The 17,042-nt window shown below is 42.4% G+C and overlaps 1 protein-coding gene across 8 annotated transcripts in view; it reads left to right on the forward strand.

The window, feature by feature from the left end:
• The window catches only part of NF1 (neurofibromin 1), a 297,405-nt gene that overhangs the window by 78,042 nt on the left and 202,321 nt on the right, over window positions 1-17,042 (forward strand). For all 8 annotated transcript variants that reach the window (XM_088456127.1, XM_088456122.1, XM_088456124.1 and 5 more), the window contains exons 5-9: window positions 4,007-4,113; window positions 4,251-4,318; window positions 10,609-10,684; window positions 11,590-11,747; window positions 15,058-15,231. In XM_088456127.1, the coding sequence (XP_088312253.1) occupies window positions 4,007-4,113; window positions 4,251-4,318; window positions 10,609-10,684; window positions 11,590-11,747; window positions 15,058-15,231 (583 nt within the window). The remainder of the gene's footprint in view (window positions 1-4,006; window positions 4,114-4,250; window positions 4,319-10,608; window positions 10,685-11,589; window positions 11,748-15,057; window positions 15,232-17,042) is intronic.

Genomic DNA, 17,042 nt, shown 5'->3' on the forward strand with positions numbered 1-17,042 from the left:
ACTGAATGTACAATGTGGGAAGTCCCTCCTACTGTGGATGCTCATGTGACACATTTAGTTAGGAGTGCTACGTTACATATACCGTCTGCATCTTCCCTTAAAGATCCTACAGATAGAAAACTTGAAACATGTCTTAAATCATGTTTTCATTGTCTGAAGCTGTTACTCGACCAGCCGTGGCTTTGGTGTCCAAGGCTGTTTGAAGAATGGAAGGGGGCATTACAAGATACTCTACCGAATGCTACCAGAGAACAGTTGACTTATATCTTCCACTTATGGGAAACGGCCTCTTATTTGGGAGAAACTGCTATAGATGCTGGGATCCCAGGGTGGGAGGCCGACTTCTTCAATTTGTGGACTACTGGCATCAAACAGACGCCTGGGTCCGAGAAGTGGTCTCCTAGGGGTATGCTCTCACTTTCCGGAGACATCCTCCCCAGATTTTTTTTTGCCCGACTCCCCCCCTTCAGATTCCATCAAGGCCTTGGCCCTCTAGGAGACCATTTACTCCCTGCTGCGGGCAGGGGTGATCATCTCGGTTCCTGTGGTTCAACAAGGAAAGAGGTTATTACTCCAATCTATTTTTGCGTAAGAAACCAAATTGATCTCATCGCCCTATTCTAAATCTGAAAACCCTCAAGTTTCTGTGTACCCAAGTTTCGTATAGAGACTCTTTGGTCAATTATTTTGGCAATGGAACCTGGGTTTTCTATGGCTTCCCTGGACATTCAGGATGCGTATCTACATGTGCCTATCATCCCATCCCACCAATAATTTCTACGGTTTGCTGTCCTACAACATCATTAACAATTTCAGGCACTGCCCTTTGGTATATGAACGGCCCCTCGGGTCTTCATCAAAATAATGGCGGTTATAACCTCCTATCTCAGGCATCAGGGAATCCGAATACTTCCTTACCTGGATGACCTTCTGATATTGGCACAGTCTCCAGCTGTTCTACAACACCATCTTCAACTGACCATTGACTGCCTACAGATACACTGCTGGATCATCAATTGGAAGAAATCCTCTCTTTCTCCAATAAAGCGGATGGTACAACTGGGGGCACTTCTGGATTCTCGGGCACAAAGGGTATTTCTGCCAGAGGACAAGATTTCGGCCCTAAAAAGTGCATATCCACTACATAAATAAAATGAGCGATTGAACGATAACTATATTGTAATCATTCAGTAATCGTTCGCAAACCGTTCATTAAAATGTCTAAAACGACCAGCGATGCGTGCTCCCGCTGGTCGTTTTAGACTTCTATCATCGACCAAACGTGCTGAACAACCTGACAAAAACGTCAGGTTGAGCATGTTAGGGATGATTGATGTGCCTACACTGAACGATTGCTCGTTCAGTGTAGGCACAGCACAGACTGTCAAACGACTGCACGAATACAATGTCGTAATCGTGCAGTCGTTTTGAGGTCTGCTAGTGGATGTGTGCCTTAATATTGCGAGTATGCAAATTGCTACGCAAGCGAAGGGCATCCTTTCTATCAGCGATGCAGGTCCTGGGGTCAATGATGTCCACCTTTCACATGGTGGAATATGTTTTTAGTTCCGTTTCAGGCCTTTGCAGCAATTGATTATCTCCCAGTAGCTAGCAGTATCATCTAATACGGTCCCAAAGGATCCTTCTCACTCCGGAGGCTCGTCTCTCTTGTGGTGGCTACAAAAGGCTCATCTGGACAAGGGTCGCCCATTTTGGATTCCAAACTTGGTTCATCTCACCACGGACGCCAGTCTTCGTGGATGGGGGGCAGTGACAGGTCATCATACCTTTCCGGGAAAATGTACAAATCAGGAAAGTCACCTGCCCATAAACATCCTGGAACTGCGCGGAGTTTACAGAGTGCTAATCCTGGCACAGGACCTACTCCAAGGCAGGCCGGTTCAGATCCAGTCCGACAAAGCGACCACAGTAGCCTATCTCAATCATCAGGGAGGCACGCAAAGTCATGCAGCCTTGAGGGAAGTGACAAACATTCTGATTTGGTCAGAACGTCATCTTCCGGCTATGTCGGCAATATTCATACCGGGAGTCCTCAGCTGGGAAGCGGACTTCCTAAGTTGTCAAGACATACATGCTGGAGAGTTGGCTCTCCATCCTGGGTTTTTTCAACTTCTGGTAAACAAATGGGGCCTACCAGACCTGGACCTCATGGCCTCACGTCACCACCACAGGGTTCCAAGGTATGGGTCCAGGACCAGAGACCCCTCAGCCGCCTTCGTGGATGTGCTGGCAGTGAAGTAGGACATCAAGCTGGCGTATTTCTTTCTTACGATTCCCCTCCTCCCAAGGGTTCTCAGGAAATTCAAGCAGGAAGACGGCACAGTAATACTGGTAGCTCCTGCGTGGCCAAGGCGCCATTGGTTCACCGACATACGGAATCTATACACAGTCCCTCCATTTTCTCTTCCTCCCTCTATGGCCGATTTTGTTAACGCAGGGTCCCTGTCTGCATCCGGGCCTACCTCGTCTGTTTTTGACGGCATGGCTCTTGAGTTTTTCATCTTAAGGGCCAAATGTTTCTCCAGCTCTGTGATCCAAACAATGCTTAGGGCTCGAAAGCCTACCTCTGCCCCCTTCTACAGAGTTAGGCATTCTATTGATCAATGGTGTTCCCACAGATAGTATGACCCTAAGATTTTTAGGGTTTCCTGGGTACTTGCTTTTCTCCAGTCTTGGTTAGACCTCTGAGAGTACAGGTTTCTGTGCTGTCAGTTTGGTTCCAGCGAAAGATTGCTTCTCTACCATACGTTAGAATTTTTTCCCAGGGTGTTCTCCAAGTTCAGCCACCCTTTGTCCCACCGGTGGCACAGTGGGATTTGCCTTTAGTTCTCAAGGGATGACAAGATCCCCCATTTGAACCTCTGGACTCAGTGGATTTGAAGTGGTTGACAACGAAGACACTTTCTCCTCGCTATCTCCTCTGCACGCAGTGTCACTGATTTGGCAGCACTCTCTTGTCGCTTCCCCTCTTTGATTTTTCACCAGGATAGAGCTGTTCTCCGTACACTGGGGTATTACCTTCCTAAGGTACTGTCCCGTTTTCATGTCAATGAAGGGATTGGGGTTCCAGCTTTTCAGTCTTCAGACCTTTCTGAAGACTCCCTGGATGTGGTTCGTGTTCTCAGTATATATGTGGATCGTACAAACTGTTTTAGAAAATCAGATGCTCTTTTTGTGTTATATGGTTTTCACAAATGAAGCTGGCCAGCTAATAAACAAACTCTGGCTCTGGTTGCTTATGACTATCTCTTAGGTTTACATGCAGGCTGATCTCCCTGTTCCAAACACGGCGACATCACATTCTACCTGGTCTGTGGGACCATCGTGGGCGTTTCGTCGTGGTTCCTCTTCTGTACATAGCATTTTGGCAAAGTACATTTATACATATTCCTAAGTGTACATTGCGTTCTAAAATATGAAATGCCTGTGAAGCAAAGGAAATGTGTGAATTTAGAATATAGTGTGACTGCTGCTGCTCTGTATTCCAATTGAATGTGGACATTGTACATGACTACATCCGTATAAGCATGGAGAAAACGTATACACACTAGGGATGTATTAATCAGAGGCCAGTAATCCTACTTGTTTGTCTTTGTAGTGTGGGAGGAAACCCGTGTAATAACTGGGAAAAAATGCAAACTGTAAAGTCTTTGATTATGCATACCATTTTGGGGTGACATCTAGCTTGTCTGTGGACATCGGGTTCCAATGTCTCATTGTTTTCACACCCCAAATTTGCTGGTTCCTAATAGAATATATAGTTTTTCTGATAATTGGCGGGAAACAGAAGCTGGAATGACCATTGTTCTCCCAACCCACATATTTTGCAACTCTAGTTTACTTTATACCTTTAGCAAAAGTATTTTTCAATGATATGTTTTATTTATTTATTTTTTTAATTAAAAATACATGTATGGGACTAGTTTCAGACTGTGGCATACATTGTGATTTTGGTTGGTTCTTATCATGTTGTTACTGTCTGCAGGCTGCAGGAACTGACCGTTTGTTCAGAGGACAATGCTGATGTTCATGATCTAGATTTGATACAGTACATTAATGTGGACTGCGCAAAACTTAAAAGGCTTTTACAAGGTTAGTGTAATTAATCTACAGAACATGCCTATCCTCATTTGTTTTGTATAGTGGATTTTTTATTTATATTTTTAAATCCAAATCAAAGTGTATCAATGCAATATTAATGTAACACTTGATGGTATTTGTTTTTCCAGAGACAGTTTTCAAATTTAAATCTTTGAAGAAGGTGGCTCAGTTGGCGGTTATCAACAGTCTTGAAAAGGTATAAATTATTGGGACGTTAATGTTCTTTTACAATGCAAACTATACTGTTCATCCTTTACACAAAATAATCTGTAAGAAATTATCCATAGAGCTGTCTTCAATTAGGTGCAAAGAGACGTTTTCGCCCGTTTGTGTGCGAAATTTCGCCTGAAAATTTATCTCCGTATTCAATTCTATTCTGTTTTCGCATATGCGAAAAGTCAAGGCACTGAAATAGGTGAAACTTTTTCTCAACAGAATAGCAGGAGATAAAAAAAAGTGTAAAATCTATATTTTGGGGTGCAGATGTTGGGAAATCTCTCAGAACCCTTGGTACATCCCCCCATAGGACAATTGACCCCAAAATAGAAATAAAAAAAGCAAGGAACACCCCAAAAAACGTCTTTGAAATTTGGGGCGAAAATGAAAAAGTGGGTGCACAAGTTCAAAAACTAGCAAAATAAGTTTCTGGGGGTGCTCTAAAAAGAGGTCAAGTATTTTGGGGATTGCAGGTGCTTGTATGCAGGACGAATTTAAGTTTTTAAAACTTCACTTCAGAGACATTAAAGTACCCCAAATTTGACTAGACTACTTATTTTCACCAAAAAATACTGCTGCCATTCTTCAGCATTTTTGCAAGGACTCTAATAACAAGGATTTTAAACAACTTTAGTACCCAAAATAGTTTTATTAGGGCAATTGGAACAGTTCTACATTGATCCCCAATGTTAGTGCAGCTTTTTTTTGTGGTACAGACTGATTTCCCCAGTTCTGACTACTTTCCGCCTGTTCTGCATTCGCCGCTTGCCGTTTTCGCCTGTTTAGTAATTGAATACGGTGAAAGGCGGGGACACTCACGATCAGTTTTCGCGTCCAAAACACGCAATGTAGGCAAAAAGTCGGGTAGGCGGAACTCTTTCGCAGAGGCGAAACGACTGAATACGGCCCTTAGTAGGGAATATCTTGAAAATAAACATACGGTGCTCATGAAAACCATACGCGAAGAATATATAGCAGCACTGAAATACATATTGTAATTTCGATTTCATTTATAGGGGGACACTGGAAAAACACTTGGGTATAGGTGGTGCAGGAGGAGTCTGGACACTAAGTGCATCAGAATTTTTTCACACCACTCTTAAGTCAAAAGTTTGTTATTGAGAAATTCAGAAACAAATGTAGTAAAGTGATCCCATCTGCCATATCTGCTCTGGAAGCCTGATCTCCAGCTCTGCAGTCAGTAGCTCCGGATGGTCCACGGACCTCACGGGGATGGAAGCCGCAGTCTCTTCCCCCCTCCCCAATGGAGGAGGCTGCTTCCTTTGCTCAGTTGGAGTATTTTATTGCAGAACCCTGGTCTCTTCCAAATTGGCATTTTTAGATCGCCAAGTATATTTTGGCCTTTTAATCCTGTCTCTTCCTCTGATATGGCTGATTAGGAGTACTGCCCCATCCTGATCCTGAAGTTGCTCAATGTCTGTCTCAGGGTTCCCGGGTACAGGATGGAAACACTCCAGTCAATCATGAGTACTTTGGAACCTGGTGATTTCATGGTGTCCCTGGATGTCAAGCACAATTATTTAGTTATTCCCTTCTGGGAAGACCATCTGCTCTTCCTGCGCTGCAGTTTTCTCGCATTACCAATTATCAGGCCTTGTCCTTTGGATTCTAAATTTCACCTCTGTTGTTCACAAAGGTAATGTGTCCATGGGGTTGCTGCTTTGAGGAGTCAAGATTATCCCTTACGTCAACAATCCCCTGATTGCGACTCAGGAACAACTCCTCTTGATACTTCAGGTCCTTCAGTCATACAGCTGGCTCAGACATTGGTGCTAGTCCTGTCTCAATGGATCCTCCACTTAGGAGACCTGTTTGACAACCAATCCCAGCAAGGTTTCATTTCCATGGACAAGATTATATTCTTGCAGGCAATGTTATAATCTCTCCTAAGGATGCGTCGGATGTCAGCCCGCTTCTGCATCAGAGTTCTGGGTGAATTAGTCTCCATGTTTGACATGGGTGAATTTGCTCAGTTTCACTCCAGGCATCCGCAGCGGACTTCTCTCCAAGTTGAACCAATCCCACTTTCAGCCTTTGTCCCAACACCTCTCATCATCACAATAAGTATGTATTTCCCTGCTGTGCTGGCTTCAGACCACCTACTTGGACTAGGGGCTCCTGTTCCTGTTCCAGGATTGGATACTGCTTACAACATTTGAGAGTCTAAGGGGGTGGGGGGCACTTAATCTCACATTCCAGGGTTAATGTACGGCTCGAAAGTCCCTCCTTTCCATCAACTTTCTGAAACTCTGGGTAATCTACAGATCCCTCTGCCAGGCAAAGCCTCCTCTACATAACAGGGTGGTAAAAGTCCAGTCAAAAACGTAACTACCGTCTCATATATAAATCATTAGGGTGGTACAAGAAGCAAAGGGACCATGCAATAAGTCAGCAACATTCTCAGGTTGGCAGGTTCCTCCCATCTCTGTTTACATCCCGGGAGTATACAATCGGGAGGCAGACTACCTCAGTAATAAGGACGTTCACATGGGGGAGTGAACCCTCCATGCAGCAGTGTTTTAACTGTTTGTGGAAGGCTGTGGTCCGTTCTTCTGTACACATAATGTCCTCACACAATCGAAAGCTGGCCCGGTACTGCTCCAAGACTTGCTATCTTTTCTATGGATGTTTTCCTCTGATATTTATTTCCACCAGTGTCAATAAAGAGTGGGTCAGCCATCCTGGTAGCTACAGATAGGCCAGATTTCAGACTGATGTCTGTGGTTCCCCCCTGTCATCTCTAAGTCCGCTCCTGTACTGGGATCTCCCTCATCCGGCTTTGCCAGGGTGGCTGTTAAAACTGCCATACTGAACGCCAGGAGTTTTTCTGATGCTGTTGTGCACGTTAAACTAGTTTGTGCTTAGACCTTTCACTGTTTGTGGTGAGCCTACTTTGCCTTGTGTTCCATTTAGGAAGCTGGATTCAGTAGTTATCTGCTTCTCCAGGCTACTGTACTTTCTTTAGGAGGGTTCATGCTCAGTCTCTCTACCCTCAAGGTATAGGTCTCGGCCCTCAGTCTATTTCCAGTAAAAACATCAGTGCAGATTTTTCTCTAGGGAATGCTTCACATCCAACCTCCCTTTTGTTCCCACGGATACCTTCCCATCCGTTTCTACTCCTATGGACTCTTAGTTTTCAATTCGAGCCTTTGAAATGGGTGGACCTCCAATGGCTGACGTAGAAGACTTTGTTCCTCCCAGCTATCTCATCTGCCCAGAGGGTCTCTGACTTTGCTGCCTTGTCTCATAGGTCGCCATTTCTGATATTTCACCCTGACCGACCGTTGCTGCGTACCACAATAGATTTTATCTTGAAAGTAGTCTCTTAAGTTCCGTATCAACCAGGAAATTGTGGTGCCTTCTCCGATGGACGATCAGCGAAATCCGCTCTCATATCCTGCTTTGTTGGACGTAGTGTGGGCTCTCCGTGTTTATGTGGACAGTACCAAGGCCTTCCGACGCTCAGATTCTCTGTGCTTTGTGGTGCCTGCTTCCAAGTAGACTATTGCTAGGTGGATTCAAATGGTCATCCACTAGGTCTACTCTTTGGCAAACAAGCTAGTTCTGGACTTGGTAACTAGCCATTCAATCCAGTCAGTTGGCACTTCCTGGGCGACTCGGCATGGTGCACCAGTGGAACAGTTTTGTAGGGCGGCTACGTGGTCCTCTGCCTACATCATTAAGCTCTACAGATTTGACTGCTTTGCCTGTATCTGCTAGCTTTCAGTGAAGAGTCCTTTTGCACATCAGAGAAGAGTTTCCCCTCTTAGGGCACTGTTTTGGGATAGTGTTTCTCCAGTGTCCCCCATTGCTGAAAGAGAAAATGGGATTTTGGTTCTTACCTGATAAATCCTTCCCTCTGAATTTCTTGGGGGACACTGGACGTCAGCCCTCAAGCCCCTGGTTCTTGCTTGGAGTTGTTTTCTTGGGTTTGGTGGTCTAGTTCCACTGGGTTCATGCTGTATGTTTGTGTGCCTAGTTTGCTTACTTTTATCCTCTGTTACTGTCCTTTCAGATTTGTTGATAACAGGCTGTCCAGGGCAGGGTGTGGGATATAGGGGAGGTGGAGCCTGTGCTGTCAAGCTTTAACTATTTAGTGCCCATACTCCAGTATCACCACCCATACCTAGTGTTCTCCAGTGTCTCCCATGGAATTAAGAGAAATGGATTTATATGAAAAGAACCAAAATCCCATTTTATTGCCCTACTATTGTCTAGCAAGTTGTAAATGTTTGTTTTTGCCTTATTAGGAAGTTCCCTACCAATTTAGACATTTTGATGTTTGAGTTGATGCTGAGTAATAATTGCATGTGGGTTCCATACTTTCAGGCTTGCCAAAGTAGGATAAAAACCTTAGCAAAACAGAAACCGTATCAATTAGACATTAGCATTGACCTGTTATCCACATGCAACTACATTTTTCTACAGGCTAGATGTTTGCAAAATGTCACAGCTTAAGATTTCACTCAATACTGTGGTACTCAACAACTCCACAGTATTTTTGCTGCCTAGACATGGTCTTTCTAGATGATCTCCTTAGTGCAGGTATTAGCCATCTGTCGTGGACAGACCATTTCGCTTTTGGCTCTACTTATTTCTCTATGTTGCAAATTTTCTGGTTGCTTAATTACTCCTACCTCCTAAATTACCATTTAGCACTCTGAAATCAAAGCTGCCCTCAGTTGTTATTAATAATGCCAATATTTCATCATCAATCCATTTGAAATCCTAGAAGGCCACCATTCGGTGCCATGTTAGCACTTTTTCAATACTTATCTAGCTTCACCCACCTCTGTCAATCATTAAACTAAACTTTTTATAACGAACTTGTGTTCAACGGTCTATAAAATGAAGAAGCCACACAGACCATTAAGTCATGGAAATGTTCTTTAATTCCTAGCCGTGGTGTCCTCTCTGCACAGTACTGCTAAACATTTTCAGATCTCTTGTCCCCCAAACTTGCAGATCTTTTCTAATCAATACTGGAAATAGGAAATTTTGACTACTAAAATCCATTTTCTAATATGGTAGTGGTCACAATTCCTGTAGCAGTTAGACCATTTTCACTGTAAATGTGGATATAAAGCAGTTGTGTATAAATTATTGCTAACTACCTAGATTCAGTGCTTCCTGCCCATCTGTGACTACACACCCACTGCCTTTTTACAGGTTAATGCAAGTAATTGGTTTACAGCCCTTGTAATATATTGCTTACTACAATGTGTTTTCTTGAACATTTTTGTCAATTAGCAATTTTTATATTCCCGAGTTCAGTGTATGTGTTTTGACTTGTGAACCACTCAATTCAGTTACAGATTCAAATGAAAACAAATTACAAATATTCTGTAAAAATCATAAGCAGTGATACTATTATGGTGGGGACATTGGTTGGGGAGTCAGGAATAGAAAATGATTAGTGGCAGAGAAGCATAAGAGTAGCATAAGTATAAAGTATTTAAGTTGTTTTTCTATCTTCAAATAAAATAACAGTATAAATACTTGGGCTTTGTACAGCGAGGGTTCCCATCCTTACTTGAGTTGCAATGTTGCGTATTAGTAAAACATGTAGATTGTAAGCTTACAAGCAGGCCCTCTTACCTCTTTGTCTATTTTATACCCTTTTATTGCTATTTTGTTTCCAATTATAAATCACAACATATCCTGGTGCAGAGAACTTTTTTGAGGGATGGAGACTAACTATAGAGTGGGCTTTTCAGATTTTGCTAATGCTGCCCATCCACTAGAAGACAGGCAAAAGACTGCACGATTATAGACATTGTAATCGTGCAGTCGTTTGTCTGTTTAGTATGTGATTTGCCTACACTGAACGAGCAGTCATTCAGTGTAGGAACATCAATCATCTGCTAACATGCTGTCGTCAGGTTGACCAGCTTGTTAGCTCGATGATAGATGGTCTAAAACGACCAGCGGGCATGCGCATCGCTGGTCGTTTTTAGACATTTTAGTGAACGATCTTCAAACGATTAATGAACGATAACGACGTCGTTATCGTTCAGTTGCTCAATTTAATCGCCTAGTGGATGGGCACCTTACGGGATCCAAAAGTTTAGTCACATTCCTCTAAGTTTTAATGAGATTGTGAACATCCAGTAAACTGGTAGGAACATGCTCATTGTGCAGGGAAGTTGTAGGAAGTCTGTCCACTAATTTTTGGCTTTGAATATTCAAATTTTTTGTGTGTCGCTGGACATTTAGGTGATTTATATTGGGTATTTATCATTTTTGCAGGCATTTTGGAATTGGGTAGAAAATTATCCTGATGAGTTTACGAAGTTGTACCAGAGACCTCAGACTGATATGGCAGGTAAGTTGTTTTTTTTGTAATAGAAGTTACACTTGTGTACTGCTCAAAATAGTCTAAGCTTTGTGCACATAGTGGAGGGTTGACTGCACACCTGGGTTTATATTGATATAATCTTTCTCTGTCCTTTGAAGCACATGCTATGCACAATTGGTATTCTTTTTTTCCATATTTGTGTTTCTGGGGAAAACAGCATATGAACAGTTTCAAGCACACACAAATATTCTCATAAAGGGAAAATCGGTGAATAACGCATTTAATGAAATGCAATGTGGTATTTAGCATGCTACAGGACTTCATCAGGGGTTCCCTGTGATGTAGGGGCTGCAAACACACTTTGGTGTAAGAACTGGGTTATGCGAGAACAGTCCATCTTGGTAAGCCTAGTGTACTCTCGAACGCCTTTCAGTGTTGGGTAAAAATAGAGGAAGGGAAACTTAATTAACAATTGGAATATGTCATAGTACCACTAGTTATAGTGTCTCAGGCTTCATAAACACAAGTAAGTGGTCAACTTGCATTTCCCCTGTGTCTGAGGTCTGAGGTTCTTTTTACTATCAGCTAGTTGGATGGAGAATAAGCTGGAGCATATTTGCAGTGCATGGAAGACTCCTCAAACCTGCGTTCCACATAAAGAATGTCTGTAACGCAGAGGTCATAGTATCACAGCATACACCTTATAATATATCAATATTAGAAATATCAGAAAAACACTCGCATACATTAAATAAAAAAAAGTGGTGAAAAAAAGACGCAAACAATTTAAATTATAATAATTTGCAATAATCAAAATTACCGCAACCCGTAAATAACTGGCATGGAAAATATTGATACATATATACATATTATAAAACGAATACGGGTACACACTAGACGATATGACAGTGTTGTTTTTTCCTCTGTTGCAGACTGTGCAGAGAAATTATTTGACCTTGTGGATAGTTTTGCTGAAAGCAACAAGCGAAAAGTAGCAGTGTGGCCTTTGCAGATAATTTTACTCGTTCTGTGCCCTGAAATTATCCAGGACATTTCCAAGGAAGTTGTAGAAGAAAACAAAATGAACAAGGTGAGAGAACCTGAGAAAGCTGTATCCCTCTGTTATTAATGTTCCTCTTAATAAATTTAAATATCTATTTATACTGTTAAACTACAGTTAATAGCAATCACACGTACTAAGATGAGCCTACTGTGTGCTTTAATTAAAATATGAAAAGAAAATATACAAGTTAATCAGAAAATAACATTGCACATGGTCTATTTCATTGTGCCCATTTTATAGATGAAGACAATATGGGGTCAGACATTAGTAACTAACATAAACACTGGCATCAGTACGGTTTAAAATACATAGCAGTAAGTTATTAGACCTGACTTCTATCGGGATTACCAAACACTGAATCATGGTAAAGTGGCATTTTAGCCATTTTTTGCCATACTTTGGCCAATGTATGTGGAAGCAATCTATATGCATGCAATCTATTTTTTGATTTTAGGTTAACATGGTTGGTAACCCAATGTTAATTTTTAGATTTACTATTGCTCTAGTATAATGTTGCAGATTAAGCACAACAGAATGTAGCGGCAGAATAGCCGAGGCCGCCCATATCGAAACCCTTTTTTCACAGATATGATTCTTTGTCGCACACAGATGTTCAAGTGCCGCACGCCGCAAGGGGCTATTTGGCATGACTTGAGCCATAGTATATGAGGACAAGTCTGTACATCTGTGCTGTTTTTATTTCTTGTACATTTCACATTTTGGCTGCTGTGCCTGCTGACTGTCCTAATCTCAGTGACCATTATGGGTCTATTTAATAAGAATTGTCTGGTTGTGACTGCATTTCTTCGAGTTTCCCGTGATTTTCAAACACTGAGATTTACAAAAGGCAAAACACAGGTGTAAAAACATGATTTGATCTGCAAAATATGGCCGAAGAGAGACACATAATTCAATACACCATCAAACTAACTTGCAAGTGCTTTCAATAGACAGGAATACAACACGGAGATAACACGATCGAACATGGAGCAAACTCGTCCCAAGAGAGAAGTTTCAAATAGACCACCTCCTCAACTGTGTGGTCTGCAGAAGTTTTGCACAGATCTGTGCATGCTTCTGTGCTATAAGTGCAATAAAGGGTTACAATTTAAGAAATAAAAATGGTGTGGCTCCCCCCAAAAGCATAACCATCCCTGGACATCTGAGCCTGTTCTGGTACAAGAAAATTGGGAAAAACAGATGTGGGGTTTCCCCTATTTTCCTATAACCAGCACTGGGCTGAACCAGCTGGGGGCTTACACTACTGTATAGCCGGGAGACATACTTTGTATATTTGTCATATGACAGCGGCCGCTGATTGGTTAAGAGTGATTTGAGTCTTAGCCAATTATGGCTAAGCTGCAGGAAACCACGTGGGTGTCCTGTCCGTCTCCGAGGAATCGCTGTATAATATGGTATGTATATACTGCGCTTCTGTGTGCGCCGAATCAGGTATTCGTTTAATTTTTTTGCCAAGACCACCTGGATGCCTACTGGACAAGAGGAACGACCAGTGCCATGGAGTAGGTAAGTATACAGCCTGGGGGTAAGTGAATGTGTAATAAATGGTTAAAATAACTGGGTGGCCTGTTTTATATATATATATATATATATATATATATATATATATATATATATAATATAATAAAAAAATATATATATTTTCGGGGTGCACTCGCCAGACTTCGACGTTTCGATCCTCTTGGGACCCTTGTCAAGGTACCTTGACAAAGGTCCCAACAGTACTGAAACTTCGGATTATTCTTCCATGGAATAAAGTTGTTATACTAAACTTGGATTGAAGTCTGGTGAGTGCACCCCGAAAATATATTCTATATTAGTGGTTTCACCTAGACCACAGTTGGATACTGCACCCCAGCGATTATTTCTCTTATAAAGTGAGTGCGGATTAGCCAGAGAAATTATATATATATATATATATATATATATATATATATACGGTAATTTTCCTTCACAGTGGGGATACAAGTGTCGGCGGCATGGTTCTACAGGTGCTGCATGGCAGGCTAGCTGGGACCTGTAGTCTCATTGTGAAAAACAATATTGTTTCTGTATTTAACCCATTTACGGGTGCAGAGAAGAGCCCTGGGCTTGATCCTTTGGAGGGGGAATCCCATTTTATTTTTGGACTGCCCACTTTCCAAGGGTTGCCAGCCCTGGGCTGACCATGCTGTCCCCCCCTGTTATAGTGCTATAATGCCCCTCGGCTTGTTCAGCTCAGTGCTGGTTATAGGAAAATAGGGGGAACCCATGCTGATTTGTCCCCCAATTTTCCTGTACCAGAACGGGCTCAGAGGTCCAGGGCTGCTTATGCTTTTGGGGTGAGACCCCACGCCATTTTTTTTTCTTACATGTTAACCCTTTATTACACATCACACTGATCTGTGCTGTACTTCTGCAGAACATGCTTCTCACATGCAGGTCTATTAATTTCATCTCAGTGTGACTGAACTCGCACAAGATCAAACACTATTCCATAGACCATCGGAAAACACTAGTCAAACACGATTCTTATGCTGGGTACACACTGGCTGACATATTGTGTGCACATCAGCCAGTGTGTACATGTCTATGAAAGATGTCGTTCAGACATATCGTGTCGGCTGTACAGCACAGCCGATGGCAGATATATCTGCTTATCGTGCTGTGTATATGGGCAGTCAGCTGACCACTCGTACACTTGCTGCGGAGGCCGCCGGAGAGGGGTTCGTGACTCACACACCAGCCAGCGGGGCCCGCGGACAGAGGCAGTGATGGTTGTTCAGTGTTTATGAACAACCATCATCTGCAGATCAGCTGATCTTTAGATATATCTTTCTAGTGTGTACGCACCTTTAGTAAATTTGAGTGTATGATTGGGAAAATCTCTCGCGTATCCCAACGATACCCGGCCTGTTTATCTTAGCAAGATACCATTCTCCGAAAATATGCCCTTTAATTTGAGGAACCCTGATCACACACAGAATATCTAATTGTTTCATGAAAACACAAACAGAGCAATCTATATTAGATTGCACCTTACTCTGCCACAAGAGCATCTTCCAGGTTTGTCTGAAACTCCAGTAAAAAGTGGGAAAGGTCTCATCAGTTTGACCTCAGTCAGTGCTTTTTTAAAACCATAATTGTCCAGTCTGTCTCCCCCTAAAAATTCGAGATATAGAAATGAAAATTGAATCCCTGCTATATCAACTGAGGTGTATTAATTCCAAAACTGGTCTGACCACCTGAGGTAAAAAACACAGGGTTAAATATGGTTACTGAAAGAGATAGTTTGTTATACAAATTAATGACCTTATATTTTTTTTTTTTTCTCTAGAAATTGTTTCTTGAAAACCTCAGGAAAGCTTTAACTGGGCATGGAGTTGGAAAACCACTGACAGAGAGTGCTGCAATTGCTTGTGTTAAGTTATGCAAGGCATCCACATATGTGAACTGGGAGGATAATTCCGTCATATTCCACCTTGTCCAATCTTTAGTTATCGACTTGAAGGTGAGTGTACAGTAGCAGCACTTTTTCACTTGTTAACATTAGACCATATGTATAATGTGTGTATGTATGTGTATGTATGTATGTGTGTATGTATATATATAATGTGTGTATGTATGTGTGTGTGTTTATTTCAATCGGAAGGGCACATTTTAAATTAGAAGGGCAACATTTTGTACATAGAGCTTAAGTAGGGACAGTTTCGAAATAACTAAAGATGTGTACAAAGACTCCTTGACATCATAGTTTCCATCTAGCAGCACATTCGTATTATAGAAATCACTAGCTTCAATCTGGCAGCACGATTTATACAATATAAACCACCTTTTCTCTTCTCTTTCATCCACTAGGGGACACTGGAGGCTACTACACTGGGGTATATAGAAGGAGGATAGCTGGAGCTGGCACTTTAAATAATTTAGATGTGTGAAGCTCCTCCCCATCTATGCCCGACCAGCCTCTAAATTCAATGGTGCTTTGCTTTCCAGCTTAGAAACCAGGAAATAGAAAATAATAAACAACCTAGACCTCTCATTCAGCACTAGCTCACTACTTGAATCCTCTGTAATAAGTGTGCAGCTAGTCTGCCAATAAAGTCTCAGCCTGCTTCTCTGCAGGTCTATCGCCGGCTCCAGCCTGCCTTGGCTGGGCTGCCACAGCTATACAAACAGTCAATCTTGGTGGCCTTCCCTGTATCCTACAGGTATTGGCCCTGGCTTCCTCAGCCTGCAGCCCAGCTGCTTCAATGTCACACAGTCTGAGAGGTTTGTGGTCCCCCCTTCCTCTTGCAGGTCCGGACTCGGGCCTCCTAGCCCCCAATGGCTTGGCTTAACTTCACTGGGCTCTTTGGCTGCCACAGTCCCACTTTGACTGTCTCTAACAGCAGCCTGACTGGTCTGTCTTCTCATCAGCCCACACCTGAGCTCTCTCCACAAGGCAGCCCACAGGTGTGTCACAACTCAGTATTTCTGCCCTGTGTGAGAGGATCTCTCCAACCCCACACAGAATCTGCTGCTCACCAGCGCCATCTCTGGTGATACTGCCACCCATCCCCCTCCCCAGCTTTTGAAACCCCTGGGTTAGCGACATGGGACGAGGCATTTTCATGACTTTGTTCCTCTTCACTCTTCTTATGAGGGAAATCCACCGCATCCACGGTCATACAGACTCTTGTGATCTCATCCTCCAGGTTCCTGAGTTTATCATACTCCTAACTTTTTTTCTCACTTTATGGTAGCAATGGTACTTCTTGCTTTCTATATGAAGCACTTGAGGTTCATCCCTGGGTACCACGTCAGGCATTATGAACTTGAAGTTACTTTTCCCAAAGAGACATACTTCATCTTTACTTTTGCCATACTTCATTTTTACTTTTGTTACGTACATCAGAATCAAGCAAGTTCTTTTCCACAGAATCTGCTGGTTTGGACAAAGAACAACTTTTCCTTTGTTTCTTTTTAACAGTACCAAGATTTCTGTTACTTAAATGTCTTAAATGCACATCTTTTGGCCAACTTCTGCTTGTCACAACTTTAACCTTCAGCCTTGAAACCCTGTATTGGCTACTGGCATACTTCACTGATAGCTCCTCTTCTTTCAAGGGGCCTACAGTATCCTGAGAGTCAGCAGCATCACAACTTCTAAACCTTGGCTTTATGTCAACCGACCACGTACTGGCACTGTCACCCTCACATTCCAGATTCTCGTGTCCATGTAAGATACTTGAATCTCTTTGCTCCATTGATCTGCAGCATTTATCTCATGGCTTTGATGGCTATCTGCCACTTCATTATGGGATATATCATTTGCATTTT

The sequence above is a fragment of the Taudactylus pleione genome, unplaced genomic scaffold (assembly GCF_031769625.1).
Source record: "Taudactylus pleione unplaced genomic scaffold, aTauple2 ptg000687l, whole genome shotgun sequence".
NCBI lineage: Eukaryota > Metazoa > Chordata > Amphibia > Anura > Myobatrachidae > Taudactylus > Taudactylus pleione.